The 20987-nt window shown below is 36.2% G+C and overlaps 1 protein-coding gene across 8 annotated transcripts in view; it reads right to left on the reverse strand.

The window, feature by feature from the left end:
- Positions 1-20987, reverse strand: part of BCAS3 (BCAS3 microtubule associated cell migration factor) — a 599290-nt gene that overhangs the window by 241076 nt on the left and 337227 nt on the right. For 7 of the 8 annotated variants that reach the window (XM_039255980.1, XM_039255983.1, XM_039255979.1 and 4 more), the window contains one exon: positions 20286-20383. In XM_039255980.1, the coding sequence (XP_039111911.1) occupies positions 20286-20383 (98 nt within the window). Of the gene's footprint in view, positions 1-15013; positions 15127-20285; positions 20384-20987 lie in introns of those variants that run through there. The other variant, XM_039255985.1, reaches the window with a different exon arrangement.

The following is a 20987-nucleotide window of genomic DNA, read 5'->3' on the forward strand; positions in this document are numbered from 1 at the left end:
TCCTTATCTGGTTTTGCTATCAGGGTAATGTAAAATGAGTCTGGAAGTGTTCCCTCCTCTTCTATTTTTAGAAGCATTTGAGAAGGATTGATATTAATTCTTCCTGAAATGTTTGGAAATATGTAAACCAAGGATTTATACATAAGAATTTTATTTATTCTTAATTAGTGTGGTAAAAAAACAAAAAATTTAATGATAGATGACTAGATAAATGATTCAAAGCATATAACTATTAAATCATCTATGTTTTGAGGGGTGCCTGGGTGGCTCAGTCGGTTAAACATCTGACTCTTGATTTCAGCTTGGGTTATGATCTTGCAGTTTGTGAGATCAAGCCCCATGTTGGGCGCTGCGCTAACATCATGAAGCACGCTTGGGATTCTCTCTCTATCTGCCCCTCTCCCTTTCTCCCTCTCAAAATAAATGAACATTAAAACCTGTATATGTTTTAAAAATATTTAATTACTTAAAGGAAACCTGCTGATAGTAAATGAGGCAAGTTACAAAGTATTGTTTAATGTATTGCCAATTTTTAATATCTTATAAATAAAAAAGGCACTGAGAAGTTAAATGCCAAAATGTTAAGAATAATTATACCTGTGGAATGAAATTAGTCTTTAAATTGTGTTCTTTGTAATTTTTTGTACTTTCCAAGTTTTCTAGAAAAAGATACACATACAAGTAGGAGAGACTTTTAAATAAAGCACCAGTAAGTGACACATGAATCCCACAAACTTTCCTTGCTCCCTTGCTTTCCCAAAGTGCACCAGCACTAGAGCTCTTCCACCTTCCTCGTTTCTTTTCTCCTGAACACTGAAAGAAAGTGAGTGGTATAAGAATTCTGTTGCTTTTCCTGTAGCGTCAGCAGAGTCATGGCTTTTCACAGGTCTGGTTTCCTAGCCACACTCCACTTAACTTTTATTGAAAAACCTCACAAATGAAACTGGGCTCCTTCTAAGTTTTCTGTGATCATTTGGTTTAAAGAAATTAAAAGTCTGAGTAAAGCAAAGTCCAGGTTTTGGGGTAAACCACCTGGGTGGAAAACTGGGCTCAAGCAAGGCGGTTTTTCAAAGTGCTATGCCCCACGGCGGGGTAGTTTTCAATAAATGTAAGTTGAGAATATTTAAATAGCACCCAATTTACTTTTTATTCTCATAAAAGGGCGGGGGGAATGAAAGAGCAGAGGTGCAGAAATGCCTCTATTAAAATGCACTGCTGAGCCAAGAGCAGGGAGGCAACCTATGGAGGTTACCTGAAGTATGTGTTCATGCAGTTAAGGTGATTTAAAAAAATCACAATTTTTTTCTTTTCAGATATATCTAGGTTTCTGTTATAACGTGAAACCCTACTGAAGGACATGACTTGCTCTGGCCAGGAAATCCTTAAATTTCTTCAGTCATTTCCTGTGGACCCATCAGAAGCTTAGATCTACTGGGCTTACATTGTGTGCTCTGCTCCAGGGGTGGGCAAAGTTACTCTATAAGCAAAATATAATATAAAAGTTTTTTAAGTATTATTTTTAGGGAGAGGGCAAATCATTTTCATTTCATTAAAGCCTTCAGATACCTTGGGAAACTGAGCTTAAATGAAGTCCTTTAATGAAGCAGAAACAGGGGCAATGTGGAGAATCTCTCACAAGCGGACATGTAATACCTGATTTGGAACAGAAGGTGCTGATCTGGGTCCTAAGCAAATGAGCCTATTATCTGATCCAAAGATGATGAAGTACGAGATTAATTGCAGATATGAAAGGCATAGATCTCAATTCCCCAAGGTTGCTTGAAATAGTCATTACTAATGTTCCAAAGCATTTGTTCTATGTTCCATAAATGAAACAAACAGTCAATGAAACAAACAAGCCTGAAGGCTTACATTTTGACTGAAAAAGTTTCTTTAAAAATAACAGCAGAAGAGTGTGTCTTGGTTATTCCTTGGTCAATGATTTGCCTCCTAGAAGCCTGGAATTATGCTTAAAGCTCTCAGCATTTCTGCCAATCTGAGAGTGTGGGTAGAGAAAGAGAGTGAGAGAGAGGACATCGAGCCCACCCAACTCCCGGAAATTTTAAAGAAAAGACAAAACTTTCCAAGAGAAATAATCATTTTGGTAAGTGAAACCATTTGTAACTTTAGAGGAGTTTTTTTCTTTCCCTCCAACATATCATAAGAAAAATCCACACTATGCACTAATAAGCTGTAAAGCTTTGGTTTAAAAAGAAGGGTCAACAAGAGCTAAAACCACTAATGTCATACTTCAAGAAGGAAAAGTGGAGGGCAGTGACGCCCCAACACTTTCATGATCCCAATGAGAAGTCTCACCCAGGCTAAAAACTATCTGCCAAATTTATGCCAAGAGCAAGCTTTACAGCCAAGCTAAAATCTTCTGTGCATATAAGGAGTGCTGTAAAAATAAAGGCATATTCAGCATCCTGGGAGAGTCTTTCACTTACAGAAATAAAGCAGAATTATCAAAATAGGAAGATAGAAGCTAGACAGGAGAAAGAGAAACAGAAGACAAACTGAAACAGAGAGAGGGGTAAAAAGAGTGAAAGAGAGACAGGGACAGATCAAGGCAGAGTCAAAACCAAATGTAAACAGCCAGTCTAACATACTTGGGAGAGTGGTCTGCTCCCCAGGAAAACAAAACAATCTCCATTTTTGAAGATGGAGTACTTTCTGAAGACTGAGCGAAATGTATTTATATGTGAAAACAAACATCACTAAAGTCAAATCCATTGGGCAGAACTATTTTAAGGATCCTCTTTTTAAGGAGTAAAGAAGTTTAAGGAGTTAGTTCCTGTTCTGTAGTCCCCACCAAAACTCCCATGAAACGGCTAATCTCAGTTCAGTAGAGAACTATTCAAAATCAGTGATGAATATCTTTCCCTTAAGAGACTATCAGGGCTGCCTCAGAATACTGCAAATGTAACCAAACAATACAGGATCACAAATTTTACAATCAGAAGGGTCTCTAAATATCTAATCTAACAAATTTACCATAGGAGTCAAATGAGGATAAGGAAAGAAAGTGTCATACCATTGCAGTCTGAAACTGAAGAACTGGATGGTGAAGGATGACAATTTCTGAGATTTAAACTATTACACACTAGTTAAGAATACAAGCTCTGGGATTAGACTGTCTGGCTTCCAACATGGGACTGACCACTTCTCTGAGTCTGTATCCTCAATTATAAAATGAGGACAATACCATAGCCAGTCTCCATAGGTATATACACATAATACATATGACACAAAAACTCTGGGATATAGTAAAAGCTACTGCCTCATCACTATCATCATCATCATCATCATCATCATCATCATTGTTGCTGAAATAAAGTAACAAGGAGAGAACTAACATTTAATGAGTCCTTGTGCACCTGGGCTATGGCCAGAAGTTTTACAAATGTCCTATTAATTTTCCCAACAGGAGACAAGTGTTCTTACACCTTTCTTAAGGAAAAAGAGAGTCAAGGTCATATAGCTGGTTGGCTAAAAGACAGAATCTACATCTGACCACAAAGGACATGTGCCTCCACTACACACTTACCTATTCTAAAAATGTGCCTATCAAAAGTAAATTTTAATAGAGAGCTATATAAAACACGTTCATGACAAAGAAATTCAGATGGCACTGCCAAAGTGGAAGGTAGTACAGCATACGTAATTTTTCTGAAAATTACACGCCTTACTCTGAAAAAAGGGAATTAGAGTTGACCCTTGAACAACATGGGTTAGAACTTCATGGGACCACTTAAACGTGGATTTTTAAAAATATAAATACAGTACAGTACTGTAAATATATATTCTCTTCCTTATGACTTTCTCAATAACATTTTCTTTTCTTTAGCTTACTTTATTATAAGAATACAGTATATAAATACAGCATATAATATATATAGCATGCAGAATATGGGTTAATTGACTGTTTATGTTCTCAGGAAGGCTTCTGGCCAACAGCAGGCCACTAGTAATTAATTTTTAAGGGAGTCAAAAGTTATACATGGATTTTCAAATGCACAGGGGGGTCAGCGCCCCTAACCCCCACACTGTTCAAGGGGCAAGTATATAACAATACCTCTCCTCAGAGGAATTTTATGAAGAATAAAGAAGCTAATGTATGTGAAGTACTTAGCACAGTATATTAAGCAATCAAATATTATAAAAAAGGTATTATTTATTACATATAAAATTTAATATGCAGCACAGGAACTGTATAGGCTGCATGGAACTCAAGATTTAAATAGAGATGTTAACTATCCTATTTATTATCTTTTAATGTTATAATTTCCCCAGCACACATAGTTCAGTTAGGTTTCTGTCGTATGGAAGGAAACACATAATTCAAAATTATGATAATTTTCATGATCACAACCTCAAAATAATTTTGTCTCAATAAAGGACACCTACTAATTTGCATATAGCTATTTTTGTGAATGTTAATGGTTTTATATTCATTAATGTTCTTAGTAACTTTTTTTTATTCTCAAGACTATATTGTTTTTGTTTTATTTTAAGCGTATTTATTTACTTTGAGAGAGACTGAGTGCACGCAAGCAGGGGTGGGGCAGAGAGAGGGGGAGAGAGAGAATCCCAAGCAGGCTTTATGCTGTCAGCACAGGGCCCGACAGTGGGCTCGATCCGATGGACCATGAGATCATGACCTGAGGTGAATTCAAGAGTCAGACACTTAAATAAGATGCCCAGGTGCCCCAAGACTGTATGTTAAAAATAAATGATAATAAACCAAGAACAAACGATAATGTTTATTCTTGAAATGACAGTGAGCAAACTACAAGAGAAAGTTCCACCATCGACAGCAGGAGCTGACAGAGGTATCAATCCAGAGCCTTTCGGTTTATTAGTATTTTGTTCATGTCAACTGAATAGATGGCAAGATTTAGTTACAATTTTTCAGATTAGAAAACAGAGGCATAAAATGGGCTGGTTAAAGATCCTGTAGTTCCCAAGCATTAATGGACAGGAAGAGCAAGCAAATACATTTTTCTCTCATGTACACTTTCTTACCTGAGTTGAATTCTTTTCTCCACCTTTATTACAGGGCCAAATACTATTTTTCAGGATTGGAAGTGGAGAGTTATTTCTGAATAAGATATATAAAACAAACCAGGATAATTTAAACATGTGAAAACACAAGTCCAGTGGATAAGTGTCAACGTGGCGAAGAACTTGTGGATCTTTAGAGTAATAAATACTGTAGTATACAAAGGTCCTTTGGGAATCCCCACTCATATATTATGCCATGATAGAAGATCAAGGTGTCTAGTCCATTTGGATCAGGGCATTTTCGGCTTCTTTTATGCTTTAATCCATATTTTGAAAAAGCAATTCAAAATGCTTCTAAGAGAAATATAATCACTTTGCGTCCCTCTCCCCTACCCCCAAATACAGAATAAATTGTGAGTTTCAAACACTAATATTCTTTTAGTTTGCATTTGCCCACAAGTAGATGGAAAAGAAAGTGACCTTGGGCAATCACTATTCTTTAGTGAATGCCTTTTTCAGCTTGAGAGAACATTATCTGATTGATTGTGGCGTTCCTAGGTGAAAGTAAATGTTTACTGCTTAAAGGTAAGAGTCTCTCTCTGTAAGCAGCAAGGATCCCTAGGGGAGCCAAAACCTTATCAAAGAGGTCTGGCCAATGCCCTTAAAATAGAGGTGCCACTCCTGCTAGGAATTTACCCAAGGGATACAGAAATGCTGAGGCATAGGAGCACATGTACCCCAATGTTCATAGCAGCACTCTCCACAATAGCTAAAACATGGAAAGAGCCTAAGTGTCCATCAACAGATGAATGGATCAAGAAGATGTGGTTTATCTATACCATGGAATACTACATGGCAATGAGAAACAATGAAATCTGGCCATGTGTAGCAACATGGATGGACCTTGAGGGTGTTATGCTGAGCGAAATAAGTCAGGCAGAGAAGGACAAATATCATATGTTTGCACGTATAGGAGGATTAGGAGGAACTTGACGGAGGAACAAGGGGGAGAAGAAGGGCGGAAATGGTGGGGGAAAGGGAGAGAGGCAAACCATGAGAGACTCTTGAATGCTGACAAAAACTGAGGACTGAGGGATGTGGGGGGGGGGATGGGCATGGAAGGGGGCACTTTTGGGGATGAGCACTGGGTGTTATGTGGAAACCAACTTGTCAATAAACTATTTGTAAAAAAATAATAAAAAAAATAAACGAATGAATGAATAAAGACAGTTCCTAGGTCAGATAGAACACTGCTACCTGCTAATCATATGAATGAAACCAAGGCAGGCTATTGTGGCCAAGATGCTGTTTTATACCGTGGAAGAAGTGAAGGTTTCACAGAATCAGATCTTTGCTCCACTGCCTACTAGCTATGTGACAACAGACAAGTTATTTAACATCCCTTAACCTCAGTTTCTTTATTTATGTAAACAAACAAACAACTTGCAATGGTAACCTGTCAAATGCTGAAAAATATGTTAGGTGTTAAAGAGTTTCATTTATGTTTTGTGGCTAATGCATGCATGTGTTCTAGAAGACTACATTGAAAAAAGTCTCCTTCTCATTTCTGTTCCCTAGCCACTCAGTTCCCTTCCTAAAAGGCAACTACTGTGTCTAGTCAAATGCAAAAATTTGGTTTCAATATTTCACGCTGAAATGTTGAATTCATTAACATTTATTGAGTGCCTATTATGTGTCAGAACCGTTCAGGGTGCTGTGGGGAGCACAAAGATGAGCTCACAGTCTAAAATGGGAAATGGTTCCCAACTAACTTTAATATGAGGCGATAAACACAACAGTAAAAGTTTAAGAACAGCGGAGAAAGCAATTAATTTAATCAATGGGGTGAATTAGAATAAAGAGTAAAATTAAGAACAGGTTTCAAGGCAAATGAAAAGTTTCAGGCACCATACCAAAATTTTACTAAGGTCTCTCTAGCTCAGGCCCTCTGACTCTGGAATTAGGATCCTACCATGGCTATAAAAACTCTACTTAAAGGTTTTCACTCATGGCTAAAAACTTCTGACATAGGAAAGGTCATCCCAATAGGAGAATGTCAAAGGGACTAGTATGGATGCTGTAAGCGTCCTTTTTAGGTAGAGAGAAACAGAAGAGTGAAATGAAAGTCTTTTCTCTTCCCAATCATGTAAACATTGTTCATTTGAAAAGTATATAAGCTCATCTAAAAAAGGGATTACTAATGGAACTTCAATTAAAGTTTCAAGTGTAACTTTGGTATTCTCTCCAATCTTAACATGGAGCATTTATAGAATAATTGTGGTCTTTCCAATATTTTTAGCACATCAAAGTAAAACAGGTTTAAGACTCAAGATACCAAGTCTCACAGGGCTGCCTGGAGCACAAATGAAAGTCACTGAACTGCAATGACATTGCCAAAATGGTGGCAATTCTTCAAGAAAATATTTTGGTTGCATGGAATTTAGGTCAGATATCCCTAAATGCTAATATTCTGGGTCCATGTATAAGACAGGCAGGCTTAAAAGACAGCCCCACATAACCATACAACGATATGTCTGAAAGTTAGCCCAGTATGACCAGAAAACAAAAGCAGGTCCATTATTTTTGGTGGATGTTTGCCAGGCTTGAGAAGATTCCAGAAAGCAGGAATTTGCTATAGTGAATGCTTTATAAAGATAAAATTGGGGCACCTGGGTGGCTCAGTCGGTTAAGCGTCCGACTTCGGCTCAGGGCATAATCACACGGTTCGTGGGTTCAAGCCCCACATCGGGCTCTGTGCTGATGGCTAGCTCAAAGTCTGGAGCCTGCTTCAAATTCTGTATCTCCCTCTCTCTCTGATCTTCCCCTGCTCACGTTGTTTCTCTCTCTCTCAGAAATAAATAAAACATTTAAAACATTTTAAAAAAAAGATAACCTTAAAACACAAATTCCTATGTAAGCCTAATACCACCAAAGCACAACTGATTTGAGGGCCATAATTGCCTTATTTTTATTATCTGGTTATGTTTTATATATCAAAGATGAGAAACATATTTACTTAAACATAATGCTGCTTTTTAAAAATGAGATGAAAGATCATTTGAAATGCTCCGCAAAAATATTCCCACAGATGAAACAGTTTACCAATGGCCCAAACGAAGAAAAAGTGACCATAAACCTAAAGACAACTCTAATTAAGAATTCTAGGCCAAGATCATATGTTCTAGGTTTCAGTGAGGTAATGGAGATATAAGGATGTGGTGTTATTAAATTTTAATCAGTTTATGGTATATTTAAAGCCTTATGTTCTATCAGAAATCAACAATGCAACAAATATCGATTATCTGCTTTGTGGCAAGCACCAATACCAGGCATGAGATATGCAAAGACAGCCCTTGTTCTTAAAGAGCCCTTTACCATAAGGCATTACTTTCCCCCTCTTTTTTAAGGCATCCTATCTATAGGGTAATCCAATAATGATGCCATCCAGAGTTAAACCAAGCAGTGACAGAGAAATCAGGATTCACATCTTCTGTTAAGTCATCCTGTGCCTTTTTCCCGCTATTTTAATGGGCAAATTAATCTCAATCACAATATACTTAAAGGCATCAGTACAAACAGTGACTTAAGAACTGCTACCAGTGTCATCCCCTTCTGCTCACTCCTGCCCATGGACCATGGATGCTGTAATGTCTGCTTACCCAGCTTCTTTTTTCACCATACTCTTAGGAGGAAAACAGCAAACTCAAAATGTGTTATTATTTAAAGCTATACTTCAAATCCAGGTATTTGGATCAATAAAAAACCTCTGTTTTGGTATTCAATACAATTATAGCCACAAGATGCAAAACATTAAAGTCACAACTTTTACAGGGTGTTAGGATCACATCAGAGGTAAGATTTAAACTTCAGCACCTCAAAGCCTGATGATACGGTGTTCTACTAATCCTATAAGAATACCCTGTTCTGTGATTACTATGATAGCTTCCTAAATGCTGTGAAGTATAGGAAGAGGGACAAAGCTCCTATTTTTCTTCTCTCCATTCACAACTTAGTCTCAAGGTTCTGAATATAAGCATTTTCTGTAACAACAAGCTACCTTTATAACATCCAGATAATTATATGTTCAGGTCAAGAACTCTAGACCATATTGATTACATCTCTATGCAATAAGGACCCTCCAGCACTGTTTGTATCCACTATAACAGGGACAGCTTTTAAGTATCTGTGACACTAAGAATGTTCAGTCCCATCAATGCCAGAAATGGAAAGCCAATGACCAGTCAGGCCTGTCAGTTGTTGCCTGCAGCAATAAGGACAAGCTGGGAATTCATCACACTGGAACTTCATCTGCCAGCTGCATTCACACATTTTCACCACCTGAATAGTTGATTCTCTTCAACTCCCACGTGGCTCATTTCAGCATACAGTGTTTTGAAATGAATATTTGATCACTCAGGGTAAAAAGAGGTTTGGACTTATCTGAGGTGTCACCATAATGCACTGTAAGTAATTCTAAAGTATCAGGAGCTAGGTGTCTTAGGTCCCACGCTTTGCATATTTCTGAGATGGGCCTGTGATCCTAATTAAATATGATTCAGTGGGATAAGCCATGTAAAAGCACCAAGCACAGTGTTGGGCACAGAGCTGTTTATCAATAAATATTCGTTTCCCATATCTTTTACTTCTACCTAATGGGGAATATCCTGAAGATTCCTCATAGATGACTGGGAGATGGGGATCTCATACTGCCATTAAGGTGATGAAGAATCACCCTAATTTTGTCATAACTCTAAACTCTCACCCAAATATGAACCCAAGAAATAAAGAAATACAGTGGGTTTTTTTTTTTGTTTGTTTTTGTTTTTTAAAATTGCTTCCTGATTTGGGGATTTCGACAGGTTGACTCTGATATGCCTGGATATGATTCTGTTTTTATCCTACTCGGGGTACAGTGAGTTTCTTGAAGCTCCGAGAGTTCATGTCTTTATGTAATTTTGGAAAATTCTCAGCCATTCACTTATTTTTTTGCCCCTTCCCTCCTTCTTGTCATCCATGTGTAACAACCACATACATTAGGCAGTTTAATATTACCCCACATACTTCTCACATTGAGTTGCTTTATTTCATTATTTTCTTCCCTTTATGCTTCAGTTTGATAATTTTTGACTTGTTATTGAGTCTCTGATCCTTTTCTTCTGCACCCAGTCAGCTATTAAGCCCATTCAACAAATTATTTAATTAAGGTATATTTTTCAGTTTAAGAATATCATTTGATTCTTTTATGAATTTTGTCAATCTATTACTCACTCCAATGAAGGTATGATATAATATTAGCATGTAGATTTTCATTTAGAAAATTGTTTGTAACATATTTAACACAGAAATATTAAAAACTTCTAAGATTAAGTAAAGACAAGAAAGTTCAATATCTTCACTTCTATTCAACATCTTACCAGAATGTCTAAACAAGTACAATGAAGAGGAAAAAGAAATAAAAGGTATAAAGATGAGAAAGAAAGAAAACCATCTTTATTTGCAGATCAATGACTACATAGTAGAAAATCCAAAGGAATCTATTGAATACATGAATTTAGAAAGGAGGGCCCTTGTGATGAGTGCTGGGTGTGGCAGGTAACTGATGAATCACCAAATTCTACACCTGAAAATAATATTACACTATATTAACTAACTGGAAGTTAAATAAAAACTTGAAGGTTAAAAAAAAAAAAGGTTTCTGGATATAAGTTCAAGATACAAACAGAATAATGTGGTCCATCTACTATGAATACAAGTCTGAAAAATGAAAAACAATATGCTATTTATACAAGCCTCAAAACATCAAATAATTGAAATAAATCTTATAAAATATGTTTAAGACTTCTACATTGAAATGTAACATTATTAGGAGAAATTAAAGAAGATCTAACTAAATGGAGAGCTATAAAAGATTCATGTGTTGGAAGTTGGACTGAATATTTTTAAGATGTCAATTCTCCAAAATTTGATCCATAGATTCAATGAAATCCCATTTAAGTTTCTGTAGAGATGAATATACATTTAAAGTATATGCATATGAGGATAAAGTTATATCTCAGTGGTTTTCAAACATTTTTTCAATCAGGACCCTTTTGTGCTCTAAAAATTGAGGTTTCCAAAGAGCACAAAAGGTTCATGTATTTTATATCTATCAACGTTGAAAACATTTATGTACTAACTCATTAAAAGACAAGAAACTTTAGGTATTAACATAAATGACATTTTTTATTCAAAATTTCCAGACTGAAAAATAATGAGAAGAACAGCATTTTTACTTTTTTGGACAGCAACTTTTATAATCAACAACAAGTAGATTCTTGTACCAATTTACATTCAATCTGTTGTGATATATTGTATTGGTTGAGTATGTGAAGGCAAGTTGGCCTCCTTCAAAAATGTAACTGGAAAAGGATAGAGCATATTCAGATCCTGAGTCTTTTCAGATTCTTAGGATAGTCTTCTTTGAGAAGACACTTAACAAATTAATTGAAACAATATCAATGAACTTTTGTAGTCTGTTACAATAAAATCCTCTGTCCTTTCTTACACTTGGAATGGATCCATTACCCATACATACTTTTGTAATATCACAAAATTGGTCTTTCGGAAAATATTTTGGATCTCCAAATGTGGATTTATATTATTATATAACATAAAAATATCCCTCTAGTTAATATCACTACCTATCTCATCAGAAATGTCTGTAAGTACTGGGAGCTTGGTAAACAGTGATAGATACATGGATATATGATTTATAATTAAAAACAAAATGTTTAATGTTTATTTTTGAGAGAGAGAGAGACAGAGAGTCAGAGACAGAGCATGAGCAGGGGAAGGGCAAAAAGAGAGAGAGACACTGAAGCAGGCTCCAGGCTCTAAGCTGTCAGCACAGCCCGAAGTGGGGCTTGAACTCATGAGCCATTGAGCTGTGAGATCAAGACCTGAGCTGAAGTTGGCCGCTCAACAAACTGACCATCAGGCACCCCCCAATTTTTAATTGAAAATGAGTTTTATCATTGATAACAAATATTGCCAGTTGTTTTCTTTGAAGTGACAGGCCTATTTTGTTTAGTTTTGATAAAATTTCTGTCAAATACCCAAGTCTGAACAAAGTTTGCCAGTTGTTCTTTCTAATAAAATAGTATTCCATGAAAATAGTTGCTAGTTTGTTTCACAATAATCACACAAGTTCATTTTGTCAAGATAACTATCATGCACTGATTAAACTGTGATAAATAGAATATTAAAAAGAAGTACACAAGCAACAAAATTTAATAAAATTATCACATGTCAATGATTTTGCCTGCATCATAGACAGTAATTGTAGTTTTTAAAATTTTAACCTATGAGTGAGTACCCTTAGCTACAAGCATATTTGGTACTACTGCTTTTACTATGCAAAGATTCCATCAGTTTTATCAACCATTGCGTCTGCATTGTGTGTACTTCATGTCAACACGGTATAAAAAAGAAAGGCGAATGATCACTTCACATCACCATAAATAGTTTTCAAGCACAGATCCCTTAAAAGTGTCTTGGGAACTTCCACAGGTCAGGGGACCACACCATGAATTACTGGTATTACATACACATGTGTTTAGAAATGCAAAGAATCTAGAGTAGCCAAGATAGGCATGAAAAGAAAAAGTGAAGATATTAAATTGCTAGATCTCTTACTAAAAAGCTACAATAATTAAAACAGTATCACGGTATAAAGCCAGATTCTCTCTCTCTCTCTGTCTCTCTCTCTCTCTCTCGCTCTCTCACACACACACACACGGAATTTTTTTTAAAGGCATCAATGAAATTCATTGGAAGCAAAATGTATCTTTTTGATGAATAGTGCCAAAGGAAGAAACTGAATCTTGATCCTTGCCTCATAGCATGATAAAAAATAGTTCGAAAAGGTTCATATACCTAAACGCAAAGGCCAATACTATACAATTACTAGAGAATAGCATCACTCAAGACTGGGTGAAATGGAAAAAAAAAATTTAGAACAAAAAAGGAAAAACAGTGGAAAAATTGGACTTCTGCCTGTCAAAAAACACCAGTAAGAAAGTGAAAAGGCAATAAACTGAAAGGAAATATTTGCAAAATATCTGACAGAAGACCTACATCTAAAATATTTAAAGAATTTAAATGCAATAGGACAACAGACCACATAAAAGTTGGTGGAAGTCTTCACAAATACATTACAAAAGATCTCCAACTTGCCAGTAAGTGCTCAGTATCGGTATTCATCAGAGAAAAGCAAATTAAAAGTACAGTTTACATTCACAAGAATGGCTCATACATTTCTAAGAATGGCATAGTCATTTTGGACTACTTTCTTGGAGGTTCCTAATAAAGCTAAACACATGCCTATTTCTTGAGCCAGCAATTCTAGTCTGAGGGTATATGCTCAAAATATATGCATGTATGTGTTAAAAAAAATGCATATGTCAAAAAAGAAGGCTTATATGGGAAAGTTTATAGCAACTTCATTCACAATAAGCTAAAAGCTAAAAACAATAGGACAATGGATACGTAAAAGCATTTTTTAATGTTTATTTTTGAGAGAGACAGAGAGAGAGAGAGAGAGACAGAATGTGGGAGGGGCAGGGGCAGAGAGCGGGGGAGACACAGTATCTGAATCAGGATCCAGGCTTCTGAGCTGTCAGCACAAAGCCCAACTCACAAACTGAACCGTGAGTTCATGACCTGAGCTGAAGTCCACCGCTTAACCAACCAACTGAGCCACCCAAGTGTCCTGGACAATGGATACATAAACTGTGTTATATTTGTACTACATTGCAATGTACAAAAAGGAACTAGTAACACATGTAACACCTGGATGAACTCAAAACCATTAAGAAGCCAGACACACAAAAGTATCTATAGGGTAATTTCATTTACATGAAGTTCAATATAGACAAAACTAATATATGATGATAAAAGTCACAGTGGTCATTCTCTAGCTCAAAGGTAGTATTGACTGGAAGGGGGCAAGAGGGAACTTTCTGGAATGATGGAAATATTCTAATTTGTTCTGAGTAGTTATATAGATAGGTATTAAAATTCATCAAGTTGTATGATTAAGATATGTACATTTCTGCTATATATAAATTATACCCTGATTTTTAAAAATTCTTCAAAGGTGATCCAAAGTACAAATTTATCAATTTCTCAAGTTGGAAGGGGCTTTGGAAATAACCTACTTCAATTCCTTAATTTTATGGTAGAAAAGCCTTGGGTTTTGAAGCAATTTCCCAAACAGGTAATTACACAGAGGGCAGTGTTGAGAATAGAGCCAAAGATTCAGAAGTTACTAGTCTCAACTCTTTACACTACACCAACCTTACAAAACAAGACCTTTTCCCGGGAACAATTATTTTCACTCCGATTATTTGCTTTAGCTTTTCTCTGACAGTTTTCAACAATATCCAGGGGACTATCATGAGCTCTGGTTCCGACTAGTTGCCCGGGTGAGGTCCCAGGCTGCTTTTTAATTGCTCACTGGGCTTACATATTCAATGGAGAGAGACTCTTTTGTTTCTTTCTAAGTTTATAGATGGCACCTATAAGCATAAGCCTCTCAGGCTCTTGGACACAATTTAAAATAGCGTGGCACTAACAGTTTGACACTAATGTCACTAAGACAAATGGAATTCCCGGTTCAGACTTAAACAAATTCTAATACTGCCCCCAATATTGTCCCTCTGCCACCACAGTCTCAGGCAACAGACTGCATAAACAGTCCAGGCCTGTACTAAAGATGTAGTAATAAAGGTACAAAAAAGAAAAGTTGGGTCTCTTGGCCAAAAAGCCCCTGGTAAATATGTGGCACCCCGGTATATCAACAGTAGAGAGAATTCCATCAATCCCTTCTCAAAATGCTTAGGGAAGACTTAAAGTCATGTCAAGGACTTGGTGCTTGCAATAGAGAAAGCAAAGGCGAGGTTTTAGTTGACACAAAGATTTATTCAAAGAAGCAATGTGTCAGCAGAAAAAAGCTTTCCCAACAGCTTCTTCTACTTCTGTTTACAGTTTCTTCATCTTCAAGTGGGGCAATCATTTTTTTTCCTTAATTGTGCTGAGCTAAAATTTTCCACATTGTTAACTTGAATTTCATCTTCTAACATCCTATAAATATTAGAAAGAAGAATGAGAGGAGTATTTAAGTCAGAGGGAGAGAGATGTGGCTGATCACCTTCCTCATGGGCAAAATCAGGTCTTTTCCCTATGTTCTTAACCTCTAACACCTATTTTTGATTCTATACAGACACGTAGGGATTCTATACAGACATGTAGGTGTTCATTAGAGTTGAAATAAAGCACAACTTCCTCTTTTCTAATAAAAAAAAAGCCAGTCTTAATATCTGAGTTTGAATATTTGCTAACGGTTTCAAGTATAAATAGTGTCAAGGTAAAGTTGCTGACCTCCTTTTTCCCCTCTGAGGGACTGTTCACAGTTCAGGACTAAGCCTTCTTTTAATTTCATCCTCATCCATAATCCTCTTACTGATCCCACATAGGCTTTGAATATTCAAGGTACAAGTATGCCTGGGGTTTTCGTCACCTTATAATCACAAAGATTATATGGAAGTCTACGAAACGAAAACCACATCATGCATTCAAAGAAATGTATCAATATTTCTAAAAAACTTTATATCCTTTATATCTGAGAATTATTTTAGGAAATAATGAACACATCCCTGACCAAAAAAAAAAAAAAAAGTGAAATAATTTTTTTGTGCAGGGAACCTTGAATTCTTTTTACAGACGCAGAGAAGACTGGATAGGTAGGAAAAATCACTTGTTGAAAGTTTCAGCAAACATTCAAGACCATGATTATAATGTCACGGCTTCTGTTATTCAGCTCTAATTTTTAAAATCATGGCACTAAGTGGCCTCACCATTGGAAGACTAAGTGGTGTTTCTTACATATCTCTTTGCTTCTTACCACCAGCATCTTTTGTGTATCTGATGGCATTAAGACACAGTGACTAAGCTTGTCTGCCTCAGATTAGAATGGCAACTGTAGATACAATGAAATATAATCCTTAGGAATATTCTTCCCCCAGCACATCAGAAAAATCTCTGTAAAATAAAAGCATGCCCCAAATGAATGTCCTTCCAGCAGAGGTGTGACTTAAATAATCTCCTTGTTGCCTACCCAACCATACTTCTCTAGTAAGTATCATTTGTTTTTTAAAAATATCTGGTGCCCCAAATGCCAAATCTGTAAAGTAGGCACAAATGATCTTTATAAAATCACAGCAGGCACAAAAAAATTATAAAATCAATCAAATCAAACCATTTTGTGTTTTAAGTATATCATTTTCTTCAGTATGCAAATTACTTTGCTAATGGGAAAAGCTGGGTGTTGAAAAAGTATCTCCTGAATTAACTAATTTCTTGGAAATTATTTAGATTACTTCAATCATACAAAGAAAATAATAGAGTCAAAAACAACAAATACAAAAAAAAAAGAACAACAAATACTAAGTCTGAAACTTTGTTCTTATTTATAGAAATACTTGATGTAACACTAATACCTTATTTATCAAAGCCTACTCTACAGGGTAAGAACTCATTTTGCTTAACTGTCACACAATTTTCCTTCTCCTACTGTCATCTTCCTCAGGAATGTACATAAATACTGCTCCTACCACTTCCAATAACTTTTTCTCTATAAAAATGTTTACTTTAGTAGAGTTTGACAAAGAGGTCTGCTCTTCATATGAACCAGGCATGAGTCTGTCTTTAAATCCCAGTTGCTTTGAGCTCTGTCTTGGTAAACATCAATTTCCATAGTAAAACCACAAACGAGGAGAAGCAAACTTAGGATGAACCAGATCTTTCTAGGCTTTCTGCCTGGAGGGATCAAAAGCAACTTTAGAGATGTTATTAAGTTACCCAACAGGTATAGCCTACAGGTCTGGGAATGAGAGGATCAGTCACCAATGTGAGAAACAAAATCTGAATAAGGCATTGGCAGCTATCTTTCTACTTTTTCTTCAGAGGTCCTATACCTTTACCAAAAGGAGGACACATTATTTAAAAAAAAAAAAAAAAAACAATGAGAAGAAATTCTTATATAGTTCACTGAAAGGAATGTACAGAGAAAAAAAGTACTTCATCTAGAAATATTGTCTATGATTTGGAGATGCTGATGTTAATGAAAAATGGTAGTAGTTCCTTCAAATCTCATTTGTTCTAGGTAGCCTGTGTGAATAAGGGTAAAATCCTATATCTTTCTAGAATGGTCTTCTTGGTCAAGAAGGGAACATCTCATAATTATCTAAACTCAAAATTTTAGGTAGGATAGTACCTTTTGACTCATGAAGTTCAGATGAAACATGCTATGGGAATGACATCTACTTATAAAGCAGTAATAGATCTGCCAGTCTAAATATGCATATTTATATAGAGATAATATATCTAAAGGCATAGAATTTATGCCATGCTAAATCACTGAAGTTAATAAGCAAAACATACATATTTTGGGAAATGTATTTCTATATGAAGCATATATACTAGATGACCAAGTAATTATAAAAACAAAATTTCTTAGCAAAAGCAGTCTAATACTCTGCTGATTTCTGTTAATTTCAATAGAATAGCACTGCCAGATAAATGGATCTCTAAAACATAACATGCTATAAAAAAATAAAGGTATAAATAAAACATTTTCATTTTGAAAATTATTACAACTGTCAAAGATTTAATCATATCACACTAAATTTCTAAGTTCTATGCCTCTGAAAAGTAATTATATGAAAAATAATTATAGCACCACTAGTTTAGACAGAGCAACTGCTGGCACTAAAATAGAAGAACAGTTATAAAATGTGCCACAGGAACAATTAAAAAGACAATACATTTAGTTGTATAAATTGCTTGAAAGTAAGACAAAGCCATGAAGCCGAATCAGAGGAGGCGCCACAGAGGCCATATCTCTAAGCAAAGGCAATCAAAACTACAGATAAGCATCTTCGTAATATGCAGTTGACTCCAATGCATTGGTCATAATCAGAGAAGCACTTCCTGGTTCAGGAGCAGTTATACAAATTTATTAGATTCTTTTTAACAGAAGAATCTAAAATGGAATTTTCCCATGAACTTCTTTTTACAAGGAACCCAAACCGTTTAGTCTCTAACCTCCCTAAATATCAATAGAAAAGTAAGTCAGTTACAATACCGGTCCTATTAGATAATAGATTAAGATTCCCCAACAAGACATTATTCACTCACTTAAAAAATACGTTGAACAATAGGGATCCAAACCATTTGAGAAGCAGAGAATTATTCATAACAGTCCAACTCCTCATCTATGTGATTTCTTTAGCTCCAAGTTAGAGAAAGCAGCACACACATTTCATTGCTCTGTCTCAGAAAGGAACTATGGCTTTCTGGAATGAAAACAGGCTTAGAAAAATAACAACAGAGCTTAGTCACCAAGAAGTCCTTTCTCTACTCAAAAAGATTAGTACTTTCAGGCAGAGGCTCAGAGCTGCAGAACAATATCCTAGAATCTCCTACAATGTGTCTCTAATGGAAATATGGATGAATCAAGGGCAAAGATCTGGTTCCTTTCTTTGACATCATTTTAAAAACTCTTCTTGCAGCAGATTTAAATCAAACTATGGTTGCTGATAGTTCATGGATATTCCTCTCTGTGGCATGAGATATCTTTAAAAAGAGCTAAAATTGAGACAGTGCTATAGGGTGAATAAAGAGTATCATTACCTCAGAGTAAAGCGCTGAATACGGCAACTTTTCATAATGCACAGCAACTGCTTTAGTGATGTGTGTTTACTTGACTGGGAGCCACCCAACTCTAAAACATTAATAATATGGCCTTTCAAGAATGTTAACCCCCCACCCCCACAACAAAGGCTACTACTGTAATCTCGAATAAAATACTGTAGGTTACAATACAGCACTTCCAGGATTCACAATTTTAAATGATAATTCCAGATGAGCAGGATCTCTTAGCACTCCCAGACTGAAACGATCAAGAAGATTTGTTGTTTGCGACACCTATCTCAGTATTTCATTCAATGCAGGGAAGCAAAGGCTACAGACTTCACACATTTCTGTGCTTGTTTCCAGGGGACGAGCATGGTTGCCAAGTGAAAGCCGAGGGACAAGTATGAGCCCTCTCAAGCAAGAGTCTACATTAGGAACGAAGGCACAGCCTTAGAGGCAGACAGCTCAATCAGACACAAGGTCCGATCCACTGAGGGCAAAAAAAAAATCAGAAAGCTAAGAAAACGTACAAAACCATTTAGCTTTCAAACTTCAAAATACATCCAGACACAGAATCAGAAACAGAAGCTTTGGTCTTTTAAAAGTGACCTTCACAAATCAGTTTTGTGTTTGTTTCCATTTTCTTTCACAGTTTAAGCCTCAATCAAATCAGCAGTCTCTGGGGATTTTGAAATTGCTATAGATTAAAATCCTGTCTGACTCAACTGTTTGACTAATGCCGAGTATTTAATAATTCTATTCAGGAGAGACTTTTTCTTGATGAAACCCTGCTGTATGCTAGCTTCAGACGCTCTGCAGCTGCACCATAATATAAAGCATCACTGTCCTTATTTTCTTTATCAATGCATTTAGAGATGAAAAATGTATTATTATAAACAGTTCTATTACTTGGCAGATCTGGCAGAACACAGTTTTACAGTACTAATGCAGCAACTATCACCTACAGAGGCAAAGACCTACTTCCAGGTACTAATGATACATGGCCATGGCTTGGTTCCAATAATAGGAGGTTAATAACTGTGATAGATAGACTAAAGTTAAGTTAATGAATTTCTAAGCTTTATGCTTTCAATAATAAAACCATTTAAGCTACAGCATTTGGACTCTACTTCCACAGATCGAGCACTTTGATACTCAACAGGTTGAGTAAATTGAATCCATATATTGTATTTACGTCCTCTGTCAAGGTTGCTTCTCCACATTTGAGAGATCAAAGGCAAAACAGTCATCAACCCTGTAGCCTTCAATACTGTGTTCATTACATTTAATCAAGTGCCAACCCCACCGCATCATTCACCAATCTTAACGATACTTAAATGCATGGCATTGTTTAGTAACAAATGTAGGCACGGTATTGGTTTAACAGACACACATATACACACATGCACACACATCCCCCCCAAAAAAAAGGAAAAAAAAAAAAAAGAGGAAGGCAAAAAAAAAAATACTATTCTCTACATTGTGCAGGAAAAGAAATTTAAAATGCACAGAACTCTCCAGCACACATTTTAGAGGTGGTTTTCTACCTGAGGCAGCATCAATCACGGTGGAAATTCCCCTTCGATCAGAGACTGGACGGGATGACCCTGGCATGCTGACTGGGTCAGAGCGGACCGGCTGGATCCTGCAATGCAATTTAATTTAATTCACATATGTTACTGGCATCAAAACTGTCGCGTGCTACAACAGACCTTAAATCAGGAATGCTGGAATAGGCCAATCCATTAAAGAACCATTCATTCTAAAATGAGACAAACAGTCCCTCATTCTTGCACAAAGCTGCAGTCCCTCATTTTTGCACAAAGCTGAAGGAACACTGCAAATATCCCCTACACTCCGGACCCCTTCTTCTATTTCTAAGTTATTCAATAGATTTTAAGTAAGGGATCAAAAAATTGACATTAATAAATTTAGTATAATGGGAAAGGAAATAAAATACCTTATACCAAAACCTTTGACATTTCAAAGGACAGATAGATATGAAGAGTTATGACACTTTTCGAATTCATGAACGGCACCATAGCTAGTCACACCTGCCATTAAAGGCAGCATACACTAGATACAAAATTTTGAGCAACTCCCTTACAATCCTTAATGAAGATTACTTTATATACAACAAGAAGCATAGAAAAACAAGGAAAACAAAGCTGTGTTCGAATGTGTGGGCCAGAGGCTTAACTAGAATCACTGCTATCTAACAGAGTTACTGCCATTAAATTACCAGTTAG

Source organism: Hyaena hyaena, unplaced genomic scaffold (assembly GCF_003009895.1).
Source record: "Hyaena hyaena isolate Hyena2069 unplaced genomic scaffold, ASM300989v1 scaffold_553, whole genome shotgun sequence".
In the NCBI taxonomy this organism is placed as follows: Eukaryota; Metazoa; Chordata; class Mammalia; order Carnivora; family Hyaenidae; genus Hyaena; species Hyaena hyaena.